Source organism: Pagrus pagrus (genome assembly GCF_965226575.1).
Source record: "Pagrus pagrus genome assembly, chromosome: 6".
Lineage (NCBI taxonomy): Eukaryota > Metazoa > Chordata > Actinopteri > Spariformes > Sparidae > Pagrus > Pagrus pagrus.
The window spans coordinates 15,905,768-15,929,375 of NC_140190.1; the positions used below are offsets into that span (position 1 = coordinate 15,905,768).

General features: G+C 40.2%; 1 protein-coding gene across 2 annotated transcripts in view; it reads left to right on the forward strand.

The window, feature by feature from the left end:
* Nucleotides 1-23,608, forward strand: part of xpr1a (xenotropic and polytropic retrovirus receptor 1a) — a 93,116-nt gene that overhangs the window by 49,909 nt on the left and 19,599 nt on the right. For both annotated transcript variants that reach the window (XM_084354774.1, XM_084354773.1), the window contains one exon: nt 21,631-21,732. In XM_084354774.1, coding sequence (XP_084210900.1) covers nt 21,631-21,732 — 102 coding nt within the window. The remainder of the gene's footprint in view (nt 1-21,630; nt 21,733-23,608) is intronic.

Sequence of the window (23,608 nt, forward strand, 5' to 3'; positions counted from 1 at the left end):
TCTGACTGCACTTCTTTCAGTCTATCACTTACAGTATCTTGTCTAATTGCCATGAAATCTGGTATTGATATTCAAAACATGATTGCTCAAATTTTGTGACCCCATGACCTTAAGTGTAGTGCCACCATCTAGTCAAAATTTCCTTCAAAAGGTCACTTTGGTCCATAGCAGATTATCAAAAATAATAATTTCTTAAACTTGCTTTGGACATTCTTGGTTCTCAGAGGATGAACCCAAAGTTTCAGAACATTTTGTGGTTCAATTTACAGCATTGCTGAACTCACTGTATACAATCTGATTTGTGCAATAATTCATATTGTCGCTTTTATTTTTCCAAAAAGATCAAAAGCAGTAAAGCAGAAACAGTACTCTTGTTGGGCCTGTGGCCACCAACTGCACTATGTGGTTCCTTCTTCAGTGCTGCATGTTCTGGCCACGCTCCAGACTCTGAGCCCAACAGACCGCCTGCTAATTTGTTTCTCTTGGTGTACAGACAGAGGAATCCAGGACTGCACATTCTGCTGGACACTCCTGGTCTGTGTGTGTGTGTGTGTGTGTGTGTGTGTGTGTGTGTGTGTGTGTGGTGTGTGGTGTGTGAGATAGAGGCTTAGATGGTCAGTCAGAGGTAGCCCATTTTCATCCCTCTTGGAGCTTGGCCACAGATTGCAGCCGTCCTGTGAGCGTTTTCTGCCGTTGATTTGTATTTCAGTCACGGTGTAAATATCACACACACACGTATAAAAATACACACCATATTTTACTTTAGAAAACTAAAGATAGCCTTCTAACCCTGCAGCCATGTGTATTACTCAGAGAAAAGTGTAGAGGCAGTGAGGCAATGTCAAGGTGGGATAAAGACAAAAAGAGAGACCACAGAGAGGTAAACATTTGAAAACAAGAGCAGGACACTGAGAGAGAAATTTATGCCTGAGTTCTGCAGTCATTTATCTGTGGACACACAAAGTAGATTAACTCATTAAACTTAATGTGCTCAGTGGTCAGTTGAGTGGCCAGTGGAGCATAAACAGACCTGCAGATGGTTCTCCACAACTGGACTGTAGTTAAAGAGGACCATTACAATGTCCCATAACATACTTTATCACCTGCTGTGAGTTGGACGTGCAGTTGACAGCAGCAGAAGCGTTGAAGATCTATGTGTACGTCCCTCTGGGAAGTAATTTGAATGACCTCACCTACCTGCACACATGACTATATGACTTCCCGTCAGCTCCCGGTGTGAACACCACCTCAGCTACCTCAGCCCCTCCCTCCACGATTATCTCTCAAGGCCGGTGACATGCTCCCGTTGAACCCTCGCCTCAGTTGCCTTGACAACTGTTCTCTCACTGGGCGGGTACCTCTCACTTTCTCAGTGATGGTGCGATAAGTGCTACAATTATGTAAATTCTGTCCAACCAAAGTGTTTTTGCAAATTAAACATAGCTAGCTGAAAAGCTCTCGGGCGAATGCTTTCAGCTCTTAAGTTATGTAGCTAACAATCCATCCTGCACTGTTGCATTACTGCACACCTCTGATTCTGTCCTTTGTTCATCTTTTCTCTCTGAATTTTGAAGTGAGGAGAGAGGAAAACTATCCATCTAATTAAGACAAATGGATAGATGTAGCATTAGATATAGCGAGATAAGTACTTTCATTTACTTAATATATTCGAGATATATATTTAATATCTAAAGGAATAAGAGATGGGGACTTCTCGACTTGTCAGATTCTTGATTTTTCGTTGTAGGGATTTTTTTGAGGACACTAATTTATCACTGCAAATTACAATAAATTTAAACAAGCATCTAAACCAATTTTTGTCCTTGTTGTTACAACTTTTAAAAAATGTAAAATAAAAATTCAGTATGTATAAAAATAGATGTAAATATAGGTTTTTGCTTGCACAAATCCCATTGGCTACAAGCCGATAGCAGCACTACTTGACTGTTAAAATGCAACAAAATTACGTGAAGGCCCATTTTTATGACACTGATAAAGCTATAAACTTCTACTTCTGGAAATGAATGAAATTTGAAATGTGTATGTTTGGATTTTTTTGTCCAAAGACTGACTTAATTTGATGTCTCTGTCCATAAAACTTATCTGGTACTGCTGAGCAATTTGTATTTGTATTTTGCTTTGCAGATTTATCTTAAAGATGCGTGACCTTTCAATTTTCTTGAACTTATGTATGCGTGTTTTGTTCTCAGTCACCCTCTGCTCTTTCAAATCATCTGTTTACAACTGAGCTTTCCACAATCCTGTTAGCGACACTTCAGTTGTGGCTATCTGTGGTTATGCATGTACAAGCCTGTCACTAGGAGACAGACTCTCAAGGGCTGCCAGAGTTACACCAGGAGTGTTGCAACAGAGTTTGGCTTTAGCAACAAGCTTGACTGTTGAGGCTTAAAGTGTATCCCTGGAGAGCTATGGATAATGGCCTGTCAATGTGGTGACATTGTTCTCCCTGTTGTCTCTGGAGCTTCACCACTTCAAACCAAATTTAACTTTGTGTAATGTATAACTTACTTAAAACTAACTAGTTAAATGTATCATGGACATTCAATTGTTATGAGGAGAGGAGAGAAAATGTAGGCAGAATTGCATCCATATGATGAATTATGAGATAGTGATCAAATCAATGAAAGTTTCTTTCTATTCATTTGTGTGAGTGCGTGTATACTCTTGGAGGCAGATGTTGCAGTGTAGATGAAATGGAGTGGGAAGTGATGTTGCAGCTATGACCACAAAGCCGACGCGACCTGCAGAGCTCTGCCACCTCAACAGTGGTGTTTTTAAAGAGAGTCAATGCTCTCATGTTGGGAGTGTAGACATTTCTTTCTTTTGACTCTACATCTTTCTGACAAATTGATCTGAAGGTCATTTTTTTATTGTCATGTGTGCTTGCCTTGTTGAGAAAATATCTATACCTTACCTAAGAGCACTTGGAAAGGAAAATCATCATTGAGTGTGTGGTCATCGAGTCTGACTCTGGAGTGGTTTTTGATTATTCAATACAGAGGGATAACAGGGATCAGTTGAATGTAGCCATAGAGCTCTTTTTAATGCACAAGTAAACCCACAAAAATGTGTGAAAATCCAACTCTACCTGTGGATAAAGGATGATTCAGTGGCACCATGTTTGTTGGCATATGCATGTGTGTTTGTATGCACACTGATAGATGCTTGGTTGAAAGGGCTCTTTTGAACTTTGGGGCAGTGCTGGTCTTTTGTTGTCTGTCTGTCAGTCGCCCACGCTCTCTACACCCCCTCTCATTCGCCCAGCATCCTCCCATCCTCCCATCCTCCAACCACAGCTACAGGCTCTTTCATCTACCCCCTGTTGGAGGAGGAATGAAGGATGTGTGGTGTGTATATCTCTATTTGTGTCTCTTCTTCTGTGTGTTTGTGTGCGTGCACGCGCACCCCCACAGTAGTTGTACTACGGCACAAATACAAGCATTTCATCAGTAGCAATTTGAACTTTCACCTTGTCTGTTGTTGTCATTCATTGTGTGACGGGCCCATCATGTTCACATTAGCAGTCTGAACACTGGAGATGGCTGCTGCTGTTGTTGGTACTGCTTGTAAATAGGAGATCCATGTGCACACACACTACACTCTGTAGCAGAATAAGATCAATTTTGCCCCTGGTGTCCTTCTAACTGGCATTTGAATGACATTAGAATACTAATAACCACAAAATCAGACACAGAGGTGCCAGTGGACAAAGGTCACATTAAACAAGACACTGCAGGAGCTCGAGGTGTGTCACACAAAACGCATTGTCCTTACAACTCAAGAAAGACAAACAGTGACTGGTTCTAGCCTCGCAAATGTGAGGATTTGCTGCATATCATTGCATGTTGAATATCTCCAGGGTTTGTAATTGTTGGTTGGACGTAATGATTAATGTCAAGAAGTTTCCTTGGGCTCTGGATGCTTGTGATAGGCATTTTTATTATCCGATTGGTTTAACATTAATTCTTGACTAAAATGAAAGAAAGGACTGTGGACTTTTTCATCCTCCTGTCATGTGTGTTTAGACGTGAAATTGGCGTAAGGATTTCCTTATTAAGGATTTTCCAGAGGGGACAAACAGAACATAATAGGATTCTTTACATTGACATCCATCCAGCTGTATCCATGGTAATACAATGAGGCAGCCATTACCAGGCCAATGCATTCAGTACACACACACACCACACACAAAAACACCCCCACAACACACACACAGCCTCATTAGGAACTGCAAAGCATGGGCTAAACCATCCTCCTTCATGAGCTGGACAGGAAAAATGAGATGAGAGGTGGGTGGAGACAGACGGAGCATGTCACTTCAAAAACAAAGCACTGTGGTGAATGCTGTGATTGCACATGAGAGGGATACTCTTATTGGTGAATACATGTGAAATGACTTGGTGTAGATGCTTCCCTTCATATTTAATCATGTATTATTTGATTGTAGAATGTCAGCGGTCATTTAAAGGAGAAATTACCTTCATCTACCCTTTTATTTGGTTGATACCTGTGTTTTTCTCATTCTCAGCATTGTTTTTGTCCCTCCCTCAGCAGATGCCTTGTTTGTCACTTGCTCTTTTTTTGGCCTCTATCCATCTCGTGCTGGCCCCAAAGTCAAAGTCCACTCATCTGTAATCACTCCTCTTTAGCCTGCCAGCCCACACAGGACCTTTGCACTGTGACTGCTACTGTTGATACTGAAAGACTGCAGCAGTTTGGGCTCCTCGGCTGGGTAGTTCACAGGCAGACTAGACACTCAGCTGGGAGAAGTGTTATGTAGGAAGTGTCTGGTAAGGAGACTAATATAATTCAGACTGAACTTGCCCTCAGATAAAGTTACAAGTGCTTATTGCCTGAAGTCTGTGTTTGCCTGAAGCACCATACAGGCAAAGTCTGTTGGATTGGATGACTGTTTCTTTAAAGTTTCCTGGCTGTGACACAAGAGTGAAGTGTTGCAAGTGTGTACATATGTGAGGACTCTGTGTGCTTTTGATAAAATTCTGTCGCTTTGGGGATTTTTTTTTTTTTTACAAAATCCTATTTATCATGTTGGGTCACTTGAAGTGCCTTCACAGAATTGCTGTTTAAAATGCATGCAGGAGCTCAGAGTTGCAGGTACACACACACTTGAAGCTTTAGACAGGCTCACATGTGCACAGCATATTGCACAATCAAGCTCACCTGATGAGTGGCTAAAAGCAGTGACCCTTTCAGACCACTGCAGATTTTCTCTGTAAAATATTAAAAGACTATTATCCTTCCTGTTAGCGTACAAAGAGAAAGAAGAATTTGAAATCCAAGAACATGATGTCTGCTGCAGTGCATCACTCAGTATTTTGTGTATTCAGTACTTGCTTCGGTGGCAGTGGTTATTTATTATTTATTTTTTTGGAGTGATTTAGTAAAATTAAATGATTTAGTAAAATTTTCCTGGTAACACTGGACAGCTACAATAACTTCAGTGTGGTGGGTAGAGCAATGGCCCTCATACTGCAGTTACACTTTGAGGCTATGTGCTAACTGTGTAATTAATTAAGTTTAATTAATTGCTTCCACTCACCAGACATAAGGCTACATTTACAAAGGTCAAATTTTGCCGAGCCAGCAGCAGGGTTGGTACCTGTAGATCCAGCGGGGCCTCTGCTGCCACATCCATCACAATAAAGGTGTTTGTGTTGAGCACAGCACTGCTCTGTGGCATTTTACGGTCCTTAAAGGACAGCTGAAGCCCGTTGTAATGAATAAGCCATCAGCTAGGCTGGGGCTCCCCACCACCACCAGGGCCTTTCCTGTCACATCCATCATCTGCTGGGAGGCCGCTCGGCTCAAAGGGAGGGGCGCTTAGCAAAAGGAGTGGGGTACAGGTGTGTGTCCACAAAGGGGGCTGGTTTGTTTGAAGGTCTTAGGTCCTGCTCGTAGGGTCAGTGGCATCAAGGTGCACTGGCGATTGGAACAAGGTTTAACCTGTTTTATGTAATTTTTTATGAGTTTAGGAGCAGCTGAAGAAGAAAAAAGAGGGGAGTGATGAAGGAAATATACGAATAGGATTGTCAGTAGGGGGCGGGAAGATGGCGGTGTGGGGGTGAGAGGGAGAGGTTGTCCTGGTCCAGAGGGGTTTGAGAGACACAAAGAGCTGCAACTCCCAGAGGACTCTCCTCCATCAGCACACCCTGCTTTTATTACTGGCCTGATTAAACTCACCCGCCAGCCAGTAATGTAGCTATAATATATGATCTCTCTCTCTCTCTCTCTCTCTCTCTCTCTCTCTCTCTCTCTCTCTCTCTCTCTCTTTCTTTCTTTCTCTCTCTCTCTCTCTTACACTCTCTCTCTCACACACACACAGGCCTCTCACAGGTATTCTTAGATGCATATCGACACACTCCTGTGGTTTGTCACATGACTAGCTCCCATAGTAACAGAGACAAAGACTTATTAGCATACTATTAGTGTATATGAGTGTATATTTGTCGCTATTATCATATCTGCTCTGAACATATATGCGCACTAATGTGAGAACGTGTCCCACCGTTTGAGGGTTCAGTCAACAACTGTAAATAGAATCCCTTGGGTCTGATTTGATAAATCTTCAGAAGACATTTTGTGGAGTTTTCTTAATGGATGAAGTGTTTGCTCCACCTTTAACATCATACAGTAATTAAGTTCATTGTATAGTAACAATCATCTGATACAAACATAATCTAAAGTTGTTTTTCTCCCACATCTGTGATATTTCATAGAACACAGCCAGAGATTCCAGACCAAACAGAAAAGAGAGGAGTTTTTTCACACACACACAGACTCCCAGCGGGGCCTTCAGTATAAAAGGGTTTTCTTGTTACTGTGCCAATAAGTGCCTGGAGTGTTGACTCCGCTATGTGAAGGGTCAGTGTCAGCCTAAAGGTTAGAATATTGCCAAATCCATGTTCCTACTGTGGGAGTCTAGACAGGGGAAGAGAGTCCTTTTTCAGCTGTTTATGAGGTGCTTCTGAGCAAGGCATTTCATTCCCCTAACTGTGTTATTTCAGAGCTATGAATATATATCACATTATATATGCTGAGCGCTGCTTGTCTTTGAAAATGACATTTGTGCTGCACAAAGAGCAGCTCTGTGTTTGCTGGTTTTTCACATTAGATGCTGTTTTTTGATCTGGAAGTAAACATGTCTCTATCTACAGCTAAAAGACTTTCCTCTGATGCCTTTAAGGAACGTACATGCAGCTTAATTTGTGTTCTGGGAAACTACGCCTGCAATATTGTTTTATTCGGTCATCTATCATGGACTGGTGCTTTTTTCAGTCTCATTTCACAGTCAGTTGGCGTGTACTGCTCTTTTCCTCTGTTCAGTGAGATGTGCAGCCCGGCCTAATCAGAGATCAGAGTATTGATTTCCAGGCACACAGAAAAAAGGGCTGTTGCTTGCCATGCAATACAAAGGTACTGAGTAGGCCTAATCAACACATATTGATTATTTTATGCTGACCGCTTCCTCCTGGTGTGCAGTTTTCTGTTCAGCATGTCTGCTATGAAATGTGTGTGTGTGTGTTTTTCTATGTCACTGTGGAGATAAAACGCTGCCCTGGAACATTTGTCTTAACACGAAAATAAATTGGGAATAAATGAGTAACAGTGTGGCTGCATTTTATCAAATAATCAACACAGACGCCCTCAATCATGTCGCTATCATAGAGCCATATCAAGGCTTGAGTGCATGCACACACACACACACACACACAAACACACACACACAGACACACACACAAACTAACGAAACAGAACACCTGCTCATTCGCATGCATGCACACACAGTCACACAGTGATGTGAAAGCAATCGGCTGCAGCAGAGGAGAGGCCAACTCCCGGAGTTGGTTGCTAATGGCTACAGGATCCAGGGGAGCGGGGAGAGATGTCGATAATGACAATGTCACTCCCAGCCAACCAGCTCTCAAAAATGGGACAGGACACACACACTTACTCAACACATGCAAGTCTATTGGAGCATTTATAGTACACGCTGGCACACACACACACACACACACACACACACACACGCACACACCTAGACACTGAAATGGAAGAGCAATTTCCCTCCACCCAGGTAGTTTTGTGTTATTATAGCTGTCAAAAAGCAACTCTGCTGCAGAGGGCAATTTTGGTTCCAGGTCCTATGTTTGAATAAAGGAGAGATTTTTTTTCTATTTCACGATACAGGTACTTTAATCAACATATGATATCCTTAAATATTGATTTAAATGTCAAGGTCAACTAGCAATTTCTTTTCTTGTTTTCTGTTAAAACTGAGGTAGACAATTGTAGAGAAATTGATTAATTAAGTCTCATTCCCAGGTTGTCAAATACTGACGCTTTGGGTTTGCCATCAGTATTTGACTTTAGCTTTGACTGACCATATTTTTTTGCTTTTGTCCTTAGCTTTTATTAATATTGCTGCCACCTTTTATCAGTTTTATTGTATAAATGGAGAGAGTCTGCCTTTTTTATTAATCCTGCCCAGTCCTCCACTGTATTATGGGTGCTTTAGTTGTGAGACATCTAATTTCGTTATTCAATCCATCAGCAGTGTCAAGTATTTCAAAGATGCACAACACATTAGGTGGCAGTAAGCTTCAGCTCGTTTTCTACAAGAGTTTCTTTTTTTGTCTTTTGAAAAATTAAGCACAATTTTAGTATTATTACTGGTCTTATTCTATAACATTTTATCATCCAGATTGACCAGAGAACTGCTCTGTCTTACGACACGCTGTGTGTTTCCAGTGTAACAGCAGGCCAGGATTACAATGGGCCTGATGGAGATGATGTAAGGTCATGTAAAACCTACAGGACAGTTTCTCTTCTCCGCTGTTCAATTGGGGTACTTGTTCGCACAGGCTTTAATATTGAATGCCAGTTGTCACCGAGTGAACTGTGCATAAATAGAAAAATTAAGTGAGACAAATCATAATAATTATGAACTTGTGATACATTTTAAAGCCTCTACATCTGTATATCTACTTTAAAATGGCTACAGCGTTGCTCCATCTCCTTTGTCCACTACTGAAAAGTAAAGCAGAAGAGAAAGTGGAAAAAATGATAACCCACAATATTCTTCTCCTTTTGAAAGTCAGACACAATTTTATTTCTACAACTCCTTCTGACAGGACATTAGTGCTACATGTAGCGGCAGACAGGACCCTGATGAGTTCCTCACAGTACAGACGTGGCCTTGATATTTTCCATATGAGTGCAGTGACTCTAGGATGCCGCCCTTATTCCTTCCACTTGGTTGCATATGTGTCAAATGAACCAGCTCACCGAAGAGGAAAGATGGGGAGGTGGGAGTGGTGGGAGAGGCCATAAAACATATTCTGTCTCAAAAAGAGCTGAGGAAGAAGAGATCAAGAGACAATCAAGGTGGCAAAATGGAAAAGTGTCGCTAAAGCAAGAGATCAGAGTGTTTAGTCCTGCCTTCTCTCCAGCAGAGCAGTAAACTGAGACATCAACAGCACAGTCAAGCATTTCCGATGCTTTCTTTTCTCCACAGACTAGATGATGATTAATATCAATCATGTGTGCATAACGCTAAGAGCAGAACATAAACCTTATTGTTATCTTAATGAGCCATGACCATGTAGACCAGCCCTGACTAATGGGGTTAAGCTGCTAGTTGGTGATCCTGAGAAGAGATTGGAGACTCTGTACTGTATCTATTCACAGGGTTCACACTGCACTCTGGTTTTCTCTGCTTTGATTGTCTTCAGGAGATACAGTGGAGAATAAAAGCTGTGGAGCAAGACTAAATTAAGGAGTTGATTGCTGTACAGTGTGGAGAAAGCTGTAGTTCTTCAAGTAACCCCAGCAAACCTCTTATCTTTCTCTTTCACCTCTTTGTGCCTCAGTGTATCTGAAACTATCATAAACTGTAATCATCCCTATTTAGTGGTTGTTAATGGTAATTAAATCGTAGATAAGGACTTGTCCCCTGTCTTTACACAGGATTAAGTTAATTAGAATAAAGTTGTTTACAAAACCATACAGTACGGTAGCAAATACATGCAACTCATGCAAATACATGAAGCTCATGCAAATACACAAAACTTGCACAAACACACACTGTCACACAAATAGACAAATTCGCCTCAGGCACTGGGCATGTGCTGTGAATTCACACAATGCAGATGAGGCCCGGTGCCCTCCACCCCTTGCTCAACCACCAGCCTCCCTCCTTCTACCTCCTCCTCTTTTTCTGGCACTCCTTACGCTCCCCTTCCTCTCGTACACCTCCCCTAGTCTCTTAATGAGGTTTTGCTTCATATAACCTTCGTTTTTCCAGCTCAGCGAGTCAGTGAATAATTTTCCAAGAGCAGCCTGGTATGTTGCCAGCCTGAGCTCTGCTCTGCCATATTGTCCAGTTATATGGTCATTGCTGACTCATGCATATGCAAATATGTGTGTACTATAAAGTTGAAGTTCTTGCAGTGCTGTTCTACCATCTGCTGGAATATATCCAACCTCTGATATTATGCCAAAAACCTACATACAACAACCTACAATTCTGTTGCTTCATTAGGCTTTCCAAGAGTTTAAGAAAAGTTTCAGATGTTGGGAAGGTTTTCCCTGTGCATGCAACCTTTTGAGTCAACAACAGTCATGCTTTCTGAGCAGACAGATGGGCATTAGCTGGGTATTAACATGGATGTTTCATCCACTGGAAGGTACAATGGTGGCTGTAGGAAAGTCAAAACATAATTGTATAGCATCAGTTCCTTCTGATTCTTGACAGAGGTGTGTTTACAATTAGGGGGAAAAAATCAGTCAACCACTGGTTCGTTGTGTTGAAACATAAACATGTCAGTTTTGGTTATGTTAGTTTGGTTATGTCTGAACTAGGCTACTTCTTGATCTTTGGTTAGGATAGCTGGATATGAGCAAATATGATGGAAGTCAGTTAATTTGTTTGTTTTAATTATGGATCATCAAGCATCATGATGTATTGATAATCGTTTTATAATCGCATCATTGCCCTCTAAATTGGAATCAAATTGTGTCATGAGGTGCCTGCCTTTTTCTAAATTATATTGACTGGCATCAGATGTTTCAGAGGAGATCACTATCAGGTGGCAACTTCCTCTAATCCATGAGCAAATAGATGTAAGGCACTTGAGGCTTAGTCTAACCAGTAGGATACTGGCTCCCTAATGATAATGGAGGAAATCTAAACACATGCACACGCACACACAGAGAGACACATACATTTTGAGGTTATGTTGTGGTGGAAACTACTAGAATGGCCTGCTGAGCTCTATGTGATAGTGTTAGTGATCCTCTATCAAGCTGTTGTCTCTGTATGACATTTATACTAGAACTGTTTTTCAGTGTGTTTCACATTGTAGACCTGGTGTTGCAGTGAGTGTCTGTCACTTTTATAAAACTGAACTCTGCCATGGTTGGATATCCTTTATTTTTATTAATTCATTCAGATCATTTGTTGCATTTAACCTTTTACATCAGGATGCACAGTTAATTGTAAAATTATCGAAAATTGCAATATGGCCAAGTGCAGTATCTAAATTGTAAATAAGGCAATTTTTTTATTAGGCTAAAATGTGTGACTAAATAGAATAGTGCTGCAGAGATGCCTTGTCCTGCAAATCTCATTTTCCAGATGTAAGAAAGCATGTTTATTTTGGTACAGACAAATCACATCACACAGTCACATCATGGTGATCATCCCCAATAAATGTGCATCTTATCACAATAATTGCAGTGTTTGTTTTTTGTTGTACCATATCATGCAGCCCTACGTCGCATGACAGCAAACACTACAGTCTTGCAGATAAATATAAATTTGACTTCAGAAATCAGAAATGATCAGCTATTGATGTATTGAATGTAATGTGCTCTTTTTAAACAACAGAGGAAATAATAGTTCCCACAAATCAGCATTCTGATTGAAGGATAAAGCAAATTAGCCACATTTTAGTTAAAATACATAACTGTATCCTCCTGAGAGTCTCAACAGTCATCTCACACTCGCCTTACAGGCTCCACAAGAACCTCCATGAAATCAGAGCTGATCTCATAAGATTAGATTTGCTACAATTAATGTTTTGTAAGGGATCTGCGCTGTGCGTGAGTTTGCATACTGAGACATTGATACTCATCTACATCCTTTATTGGACTGCTGCCTCAGGAATAACGTCTGCATTATCTGAGCCATGGCCGTCTGTGTATAGAAACGTGATATTCGCAATAAATATCACATTAAGATGCTACTGTTGAGTAACGCGAAATATAACACATGCTAATCAAAACAAATTTTGTTCAGTCGAGACAGTGTGCTTCGTTTTAGTTCATATTATCCCCATAGCGGATTTCACTGACAGACAAATATGATTTTACATACTCTGGATCTCAAAGGGCTTAAGATGTCTGACAGAGTTTGAGAGATGTGATTGAAGCTGAGAAGTCCAGGCAAACATTTCGCCCGATGAGATGAATCAGACAGCTTTTAATTCACACTGTTATCAGTTTGCCTTTTCCCTCGGGTCTCTATCTACCTATAGAGAGTTGCGGGGAGTCGGTTAGACTCTCAGAGAAACTATCCTGATCTTCAAGGCCCTGCGTGGTGCTGGGAGGAGAGAGATATCTGACTGGGCCAAACTTTCCCTCGCTCTGACTGTCAGAGATAACACTTCACAGCAGCAGCTTAGGGAAATAAGAAGAGGCTGGAAAGAAGGGAGGGAGAAGTACTGCCCTCTGAAGAATAAAGAGCAGGAGTAATTAACTTTCCCATCAGCTCCCCTGGTCAATAATACCGCTTTCTGTTGACTTCCTGTTTGTCCACTTGGAAGAATTTGTGGCCTACTTCTCTTTTCTGTCCAATTCCACCTCATCTAACTTCTTCCCTCATCTCCCTTACTCCCATTTAAGCTCCTCTGTGCTTTCGACCATGCCCATTTAACCCTCCACTGAACTCCAAATCAAGTCACCACAATGCTTTTTCTGCTTTTTCTGTGGTGTGCTGCACCAGATGTGTCTGTCTGTGTTCTGCTGTCAACTGGGTTGTGTGAATGTGGGCTTATAAGGAACACGGAAACTGTCAGGGCTTACAAACATGCTGAGAAAAGGCAGAGGTAACTGGCAGGGCAGATTTTACACATACAGAGTCCTTCCATACATATTTATAAGCAGTTTAGTAGGCATGCACACATCCACAAACACATTCTCTGTTTTTGACTTCTGTTTCAATAGGAAAAACCACAATGGAAAAAACAATGATCCTGTGTAACGACAAACGTGACCCACTTCATGTAGTTCTCAGAAACTTTGCCTATTAGTGTACCTTCCATCAGCCTGCTGTCTGAACAGTCTATTTCTTATTCAGTGATTCACTTAGGTAATTGCTACACAGGGAAAAGTTTTCTGTATCTTTTATACCCACTTAGTTACTTTCCTTTACTTTAAGTAAAGTCCTTTTCTGTCCTGGATAAACAAGCTGAAACCATTTTCCTACTCGGTTGAAATCCCCACTTTCTTTCTTGTTCAACATAGTACACTAACTGCCCTACTGACTCCATCTTAACAACACCAGAGGTTTGTCACAGAATTGTAGGAAAAACACAGGTGATGATGACAGTAATGATGGCTCCCAGTGTTTTCCCCAGATTTGTGGAAGGCTTAGATTTGTACTTGGCATTGGGGTTTGGGGGTCCTCCCCGAAGCTAATTTACACTTTTTAATAAAAAAAAAATATACAATTTAATTCATTCCTTCTTTCATATTATTATGGACCATTATTATTACCATATTGGTTTAAGAATTAGTAATTGGGAAAACTAGAGCACATAACCCATAAAACTTGCTAAAGAAGTTCACTGGGGACTAACTAACCAAATCCATTAGATGTGGAAAACGTCATTTAGTTAGTTGTAATGCTCTTAACATTGATTTTACATTTATCTGGTATTTACAGCATCTGGTAGGGAAAACCCTGTCACTGTTCTCTTAAAGTTTCCCAGTAGGTCAACATGCACAATACAAGGACCCTGAAACTGAAGCAACTAAATGGAATCCAGCCCTTGTCAGTTTTGTTAGTTATACCTGTGTTTCCCTACTGGGAAATGTCAAAATGTCTTTTTTGAAAAAGATCTATTGCAACTCATTTATTTTGTGATTTCAGTACCTTGGACAGATCCATAGTATTGAAATCAACACACCAGTATTTTGCATGACTGTATTTTCAATGCATGCCATATACCATTAAAAAAACACAGAACTTACTTGTTCCAGCTTAACCAAATCTGTGAAGTATCTTTGGATTTCTTCTTTCTCTATGTCATGTAATCGATTTATCAAGCTAATCCATTACCTCTTGCTGTGTAGTGTTTGCCCTGTATTTACTGTATGTTGTGGTCAAATTATGTTGGCATCTTTTCTTGTCAGGGAATTTAATTTTATTGGTTTGTGGCCATTAATGCACGTTTGTTTACATTCCGAAATTGTCATTACATTGCAGTAATGCAGTCTATCAGTGGAAAGTACTGTACATTAGTCCCATCTAATAAAGGAGCATTAGTGCTGGATTCTCCACACAGAAGATTTTACAGATGTTTAACAATTAAACCTACATAGGGAATATATTTTCCTTTATTTAAACACTGTCTCTAGAGTTTTTCTCCGCTCTCTCTGTCTTTCGTTTTTCTTTCTCCTCTAATGTGACTCTTCCATACCATTCTCCAGTGTTTTGGGGTGTTTTCTGTCTGGTCCCCAGGATCATCTCACACCCCATCTGGCCTTTTGCTTTTACTCCCTTCCCCTCATGAAGCACTTGGCTGCTATATACCCATCATATGTGCCTCACACTCTCTCTCTCTTTCTTCTTATCTCTTATACACACATACAGTTCACACAAGACAGATATATTAACACTTCTCAGAATGTGTGGAATATGTGATTCTCTCCATCATATCATTTTCACTACTCTTTGCCGGTGTAGTATATTTTTTGGAGCTGCTTAGCTTGCAGTCTGGCAGTATAAATAGTACACAATGGATTGGGAGCTACAGTAGTTCCTCATCCTGCCTCCGGTCCTCCCTGGCTGGCAGTCTAGCCAAGTGAGTGTGCATTCTTAATGTTCCCCTGGCCTCGATGAGAGAGATGATTGGTAGAATTAATTGTGGCTGGAGGGCCGAATGGGAATAAGAAGAAGAAAAAAAAAAGGCGAGATGGTGGAATGGAGGGGAGGGGGGTATCTGGCTGATTTTAGTGTTGTGTTTCCTTCCTTAGAGCCTGGCATACAAGGATGTTGAAGTTGTTTTTATGCACTCACTGTTTTTGTCTCTCTAGATTAATATTAGCCCACAGTGAACTAAATCCTATTTTCTTTTATAGCTCAGTTTGTCCTTCTCTTCATTTGTGATTTACACCTGTGTGCTTGGTGGGACGAGATAAGCGCAGCTAATAGAACGACAATCATAATTTAATGGCCTCCTCAGCTCCCCCGATAGTAATGCTACCAGAACATGTTTATATCCCGCACTGAGGTGTCATTAAATGAGATAAATGGACCTTAACAATAGGGACATGCACTTTGTGTGTCTCTCTGAATGTGTGAGCTTGTTGTTGAGGATTGTGAAGAGATAGATGCAGTGTCCTCTCCCCTCTCTCCAGGCTCTGGTCTAATGACAGATGATATCTGAGCTCCTAACACAGAGGAAACCATTGCTTTTCTCCCAACTTAACGGCAGTAGATTTTCAGCAGGATACCGGTGATAAAGCAGAGGACTAACAGAATAAAAGTGAATAACAACCAATAGAAACTCTTTCCCCTCTTTTACTCCACCTGCATTAAACCAAAAGGCGTCCTTAGTTGTGAAGGATGTGATACAGAGTTAGTGTGTGTTTATGTCGGCTCCCTCTCACTGTCAGCATATCGGACCGCCTCCATGAAGGATTTATGTGCTGGTTTTATGGGGTCTTGTCATAGAATGCCTGTATGGGAATATAAGAAGTTGGGGGTGGGGTGTGTATGAAGGGTTTTGGGGGGGTTAGAGTGGTAGAGTTCTGGGGAAGCTGTCTCATCATTTATTTATACAATCTACAGAAGAAGGGGTTAGCGAAGAGAGGGGGGCTGCCTTCTACAAGCTGCCCTGGGAATACTGTAGGTCAAGAGTTGTTTTTCTAGCTACCAGCACAATTCTTTGTCTGAAAAAGTGGAGCCAATGAATGAACACAATATACCGCAGTGGATCTACTCTCCTCATAGCATGTTGTACCCAAGTATGTCTCATTATCTTGAATACAAAACCCCTTGGTGCCCTTCATACATGACTTTTGAGGCACGTGCATCTCCTGCTCAGTGACAGTCCAGAGATATAGTTGTTGGTGCTGAAACAAAGAAATAATACTCGGGTTCTATGTCTGAGCTCATTAATGGTTAAGTTGACACAAGATGAATCATCAAGAATTATGTATTGTTTGAAAATACAAAGAAACAATTGCTTGTTTATTTTTTGTTTTTATTTTTTTCTATTTTTAACAAATTGTCAGACAACATTTCAATATCAAGACCGGACTTTGGCCTCTGGAAATTTACAATAGATTATTATATTATGCTGATAACTGGATCACTACTGATTAATCTCCTGATTATTCACTACATGTGTAATTTATTTTATTAATTGTCAAATTAAGGACAAGGCCCACATAATCAGCTCAAAGTCTTGATATATTTTATGTGACAACGAGTTCAGAAACCTGAAGTTGCGAATTTATAATGATAATGACAAAATAGACAAAATCAGCAAATGTTTGCTTGATGAATGATTGATCAAATAATTGATTTATCCGTTAGTTTGGGGGTGAGAAAACAAAATGTAGGCCTTACCGCTCCTGGCACTTATTTTATGGTTTAGGCTTGTAATTTACAGTTGTTAAAGGTTCCTAAATCTAATCAAACCACATATTGATTGTTCTGTAGCTTTAGATAAATTAGACTCTACATCTACATAATAGTTATGTCGCCTTGAGCAAAACGCAGCCTGTCGGCTGCTGTTAATTCTCTGCCCTCGCTGGTCACTTTTATAAACATCGTTACTGAATGTCCTCACAAACACTGAATAACTGTTCATTAAGTCATCTGAAGAAAAAGGGAATAGTGTTTATTGTTTCAACTCAAAGTACTGTCCATAACACACAATAAACACACACACACACACATACACACACACCCATATACACACACATCGCAGAGGCATAAATCACCATGCAGCCCTACAGGGACAGAACCATTATTCCCTACTGAGGAGCTCTATCATCATCTCTTTAACTTGACCTCACTCACTCACTCACTCACTCACACACACACACACACACACACACACACACACACACACACACACACACACACACACACACACACACACACACACTCACCCCAAATGCCAGGACATCCGGCTCTACAGGAGACAGAAAGGCCCTCTGTGAGTCCTGGTGCCTGTATGTTAGTGTAGACTCATGTCTTCCCTCTGAAGACATGAGTCCTAGGATGGTGTATTGTTCTTGTGTAGAGAGTCAGTAGTTTGATTATTTTATTTTTCACATTTACATTCAAACTTATTTGCCAAATTCAGAATATTAAAGGTTTTCTATCCTTTCACTCTGAAGCTCTCATCTCCATGAAGTCCAAACTTTTATATACCTTGAAATCCCTTTGGTGAACGCTGTTGGACTCCAGAAAGCCATCTTTATTATCATCCACCCAGACTTGTGATAATGAGAGCTCATACTGTGTAGCCGAAAGAGAAGGTGTCAGATTAACATGAACATAGACACCGCAGATGAAATTAAAGATACAGTAAATGCCTTCGTGGTTGCATGAATTTTAAAATGTTTTTGTAATTAGGTTTCATTGCATTTTCACAGCAGTACAGTTCATCCGAGGAGGCGGGTAAAGAGTTGAGACAATGTAATTATGAGATATTAATTATGTTCATTTGTGCTAATGCTGGTTGAAGTTAAAATGTGTGGCAGGTTGAGGAGATGGATGACAGAATTGTTTCAGCAGCTAGGGAGTGTGCTGTTTAGATTTCAGTAAAACACAGCTGTGAGGATATACACATACACTCCTCCACTGATGTGTTGAGTAGTGCATACGGTCAGCAGAAAACAAAGAAGCGGGGGTGCAAGGTAATTTCATAACCCCTTCTATACCTGCAGTGCCTTCACATCTACACTTTCATCCACCAACACACTGACTTAGTCAGTATCCATGTGAGAAAAATATGAACACATTTATTCGTCCAAAACATCTCTGCAAAAGTTATTTACTGCTTGACAATCTTTAATTATTTCAGAAAACTGAAAAAAAGAAAACAGTAATGTAACCTGATAACACACAATTATTTGTCATGTAATTACAACTAATTTTGTTGACATTTTCCTGTTTTTTTTTTGGAAAATGGGGGCCTGGCATCTAATTCCACATGGCAATACCTTATTAATCCTTCTGCCCTGATTAAGTGACATCAGTTGGTTCATATAGTTTCAACAGTTTAAATGGTACATTACAGTTTAAGATGCTGGTTTCGATCCGAATCTAAAAAACATTTATTAAGATAAACGTTATGAATGTTTTGCCTAATTGGACATATTTATTTTAAAGCTAATGTTATGGATGTATACAGTAGGAAACGTCCCATAGATGTTAAATGACCCACAGTTCAGTTTTCCTTCTGTTGCTCTGTCTTTATCCTTCAGTGCTCTTTTATACAAAGTGTTCATTAGCTGTGTAACCTTTTACTTTAAATTACAGTACAGCTCTGTTTCCTGCTTGCCTGCAGCTCTAACCAAAGGAGCACCATTAGTCATTCTGTAGTGGCACACTGACTTGCTAGGTTTTCAGTCATTCAGCTAACATCAGCCAGCCGATCCGTCAGCAATTCAAGCATGCATCCCTCTATCCAAACAGTCATCCATCCATCTATCTGTAGCAGCCAGGCAGTCAACCTTTTTGCTGCATGGTTGCAGGGCTGAAAGAGTTGTGGGTGCAGCTGAACTGTGCAATTGTGTGGAAGTGTGAGGCAGATTGGAGACCATCTGCTTCCTTTTCTGTCTCTCGTTCCTTCTTTCTGTATTGTCGGTCCACATTTCTTGAACTTCTTCTCCTTTGTTCTCATCCTATTCTTTTCTTACTTCATTTAGTTGGTTTTTCAGGAGCCCTGACAAACAAGTGACCTATTCAACCAGTTACAGCACTATCTACATAGTACTATAATCATCTCTTTGGCATTTTCCTCTCCATCTTGTTTCTGTCATTTTTTACTGAATCTGTTTCACCATTAATGTGATACAAGAGCTCCTTATTCGCTGTCTCTTGATCTCTATAAAAATCACTGTTGATGCTAAGTGGAGGTTTGTTCTTGTTTTCAAACTATCACTGTAATGTAGCCCCATTTTTCAACTTTTGTCATGACTAATGATCTTGTTTTGGATGTTTAATGAGCACTACTTATATACTAACATGAGTGAAGGTCTCGTATATCTTTTATCAGAAGTTTTCTTCTTTTATGCTTCTCGGGATTTGTCCTTCTACAGTATACTTCAGGCTATACACTCTGCAAAGCGTGGGTTAATTAACTTATAATTGATTACCTTAACAACTGTGGAGGCAGTTTCTCATTTATTTTCCTTGTAAAGCTGTTGGACTTTAAAGCTGCTCTTGAACATTTTTCCACCTTTTTCATCACAAGCTTATACAACCCTGCTGCAGATGTGGGGATATATGTGAGCAGTGATATTGACAGGCTGCTGCCTGGGGCATCGCTTTGTTATTACTGTGTTGAATAGAAAGCCTCTCCATCTACCAGCAGCAGCAGAGGCTCGCTTTATATAATAGCAAATGTTTACGATGTGTGATCACTATTGGATCTGACATTATATGTACTTTATCCAGCAAAACCCACATCTCTCTTTATTTTGCTCAGAATGAACACAGCAGGTCTGAGTTATGAGAAGGTTAACTATTCCTGGAAATAATATATGAGTCACACTGTAAATAAATTATTGTTTGCTATTTTAGAAATATATTTGCTCTTGTATTAAACTGTCAGACCTGGTTGTCACATTGTTTTATTGTTGCTTTGATGCAGTGTAAGTTTAAGTCCTGTAAGAGCCACTGACATGAAGCGGACTGTTGAGTACATGTGTTAGCATGACAGAGACATTCACCATGTGTGTACTGTGTGGGCTCGGCCTGTAACTGGCCAATGGCCACATTTTAAACTCTGTCAGGTGTCAGGTAGCCTGCTGTGAATGAGGCAGAGGATTATTGGAGACAGAGCATCGATGCTGATTGAATTGGCTGCTCCTGAAAAAGACATGCAGGGTTTAGTCAGCCTGGAGAGAGAAGGAAGGAAGCTGCTGATCTAATTCTAACACTGAATGGATGAGTGTTTGACTCTGTGCAGACGAACATACAGGAACACACCTTTGAGAAGAAGTTCTTGGAAGATTGGCTGAGCTGGTTAGGACACTCTGGGACATGAAAACTTTGATGTGATCAAAATAAGCAACTGTCCACCATCCTTGTTCACGCTAGTAATCATTTACACTATGTTAACTTAGAGTAGTGGAGTAGTAGCATTTTTAAAACACCCACACAACACTGTAACAAAGAGCTGCAGCTGTTTCATGTAGCTGGAAGTATTAATCGTTCAGCTATTAAGCTTGATAGCTACGACAAATTATCACCCCCGTTAGCTGTTGTCTCACCTATTATTACTTAACATGGTGTTAATAAAATGTAAGAGTGGGAAATATTTCAACATGTTTATATGTATCCATTAATGAGTTTATAAGTTTAATCAACAACTGATGCATTTTAATTATTAATTTTTATTAAGTTAGAGCTGACTTGAGAAACAATGGTCACAGGCACTGAGTATTGCCAGGATTGTGTTCAGTGAAGTGTTCCCAGTGTTTGAGGTCAACGTACCCGGTAGCTTAAGGGCAATAACTGACAAATGTAGATGTCATTAATTTTAATAGTACCTGAAAGCACACAGGGGAAGGGGAATAGAAACAATAGTGTTGAGAGGAGACAGGACAAGCTAAAAGAATTAAAGTGGGAATGTAAGTTTAAGCGTCACAATAGGAGCGATTATTGTTAGTGCATAAATTCATGTGCTTTTGGTTTCACATTCAGTTGCTCTCCAGAGATCACCTCAGTTTTATGTGCCTGCTTATGGATTAAAAGCAAACCAACATTGAACTCTCAAGACTGAATTATTTGCTTTTAAGTGTAATGTGGTGAGAGGTCTGAACTTATCTGGCCCTGGTGAAAATTTCTTTTCCACATAAGCATGGAGAGATTTAGCAGGTGCATGTGGGTGATTTTGGTGTTGATAACCAAATTACTTTTTCTTTATGTGTACTGCTGTATTTCCCTCTTCTTGTTTCATTTAATTATTTATCAGCTCTGAGGCATACATAATCAAAAATCCTCCTTGGGTCAGGATTATAAAAGTGCAACGGTGCTTGATATATTTACATACTTGAGTCCTTCGGCAAACAACTAGTAACCTTTTTTTTCCCTTCTTCTTCATGTTCTCCCTCTAGTCACAGATGAAGACACCGTGAAGAGATACTACGCTAAGTTTGAGGAGAGGTTTTTCCAGACCTGCGAGAAGGAGCTCCTGAAAATCAACACATTCTACTCAGGTATTTATTTAACTTCAGTTACACTTCAGGTAACACTTGCTGATGCTGAGTATATGAAGTCAAAGTCAAGTGAGGAAAGCAGTTTCAGATCAATTATGTGATTACTGTGCTGCGAGTCAGAGGAACTATTGAATTGACTTTGTTGAGACGAAGCAATATCACTATAATTTAATTTGAACATTTCTTTATGATTGATTCGGCTGTGCAATAATGCTTCCTTCCTGATCTCAGATTAGCTTAAGTTATTATTGCCAGAACAATTTCACATACGGTATACAATAATATCTTGTATAAACCATGATATAATGCCTGTTATGGGTATCAGCTATCATCGTCTATCATCATTTTAGCTATTACAGTTTGTTTACTCTGTGCTAAGCTGCCTATTCCAGTGCCAAATGACGTGGCATCTAATCGTGGTCATTTGATTGAAGTAGCCAGTGGTCGTCATGTTTAGGCGAGCAGACCTCTGTGTGTATTTCAGGGAGCAAGAGTATGTGTGTGCCATGTAACATGAGAAGGAAGCCATAATATATTCTGGTATTCTCGTACCACAAGGTTGCCTTCTGGTTTTGAACTTGAGCTCAGGGGTAAGTGTGGGGTATCTGAAGACAGACAGTGCTTCCTCTAGAGGCTGTTTGTGTAACTACAGGTCAGCTGAGGGCCAAGGTTGACTGGCAAGATTGTTGCAGCTCATGATGATGGGACATAAAAGGCAGACGGATCGCTCGAGAAGCAAGCAAACGAGATATAAATCACGGCAGAGCTTGTTAGCAGGAAGTGAATTCATGAGGTACTGAAGAAACTTAAATGCTCTTGAGTTTGTTCTTACTCTAACAACATTGTAAGTATTGAGCACTGACATATGTAAGATGCTTACTGTTAGCTGATGCAGAGGCCATGCCTTGTTAACTCATCTTTCATTGTCCTGATCCATTTTTCTGCTGCAGATAATATGAACACAGTTCCTTTGCTAAGGACCCAACAGTATGGACATAACACAGTCACCCTATTTAGCATTATTCAGCAGAATATAAACATTTCATGAATATGTTTATTAATTCGCAGCATTTCTTAGCCATTCTAACTTCTCCTATGAAGACATAGTTTATATTATTACAAAAGTAATAATTTTACTCTTTATACCCCAGCTTAGTAATAGTTGTTGACAAATACAACATTTAGAGTGTACTAGATCTACTTACACCTTTATTATGCTGGTGCAGTGCCAGTTCAAAAAATGCTGTTCGGCACAGATTATCTGATAATGTGATGGGTTTGCACATCCAGTCTTAAGCCTCCTGAACTGCTCACAGACTCATTGGGGCCACCACGATAATATCAAATATATTTGAGCCATAGTGCTAAAGCCACGCCCCCGCTGTTGCACAGAGCAGCGATCAAACTAAACAATGCACCGCTTTGGGTCCTCAGCAACAACCCTGCCAAGGGTGAAGGAGAATGTTCAGAATTGGATTTTATATTTCCGATTATTGACTTTTCTGCATTGAGTCATAATCTTTCAAGAGAGTTGTGAAACTTTTAATTATTTTTTGTCCTCTCATATATATGTTATTGTCCTTCTATAATATATAAAAAAAGAACACTTAATTGTCATGTCTGATGTTCTTCGCGCTACATGTGACATGTTAAAGTCTGTTGACAGCAGAGTTGCATCACATCAGTATTGCAGTCAGTGAGTCACTGCCTCCTCAGCAGACCTGAGGTCTGAGGTTACTTAAATGTTGCGTATGAAAACATCAGCGTCTTCCTCCTGCTCTCAGGCGTCTTGTTTATCCTCCACACAGGAGGGTGAAGGAAGAAATTGCAGAGTTGTGTCCGACAGGCAGCTTTATCTGATGCCAGTTACTGTGTT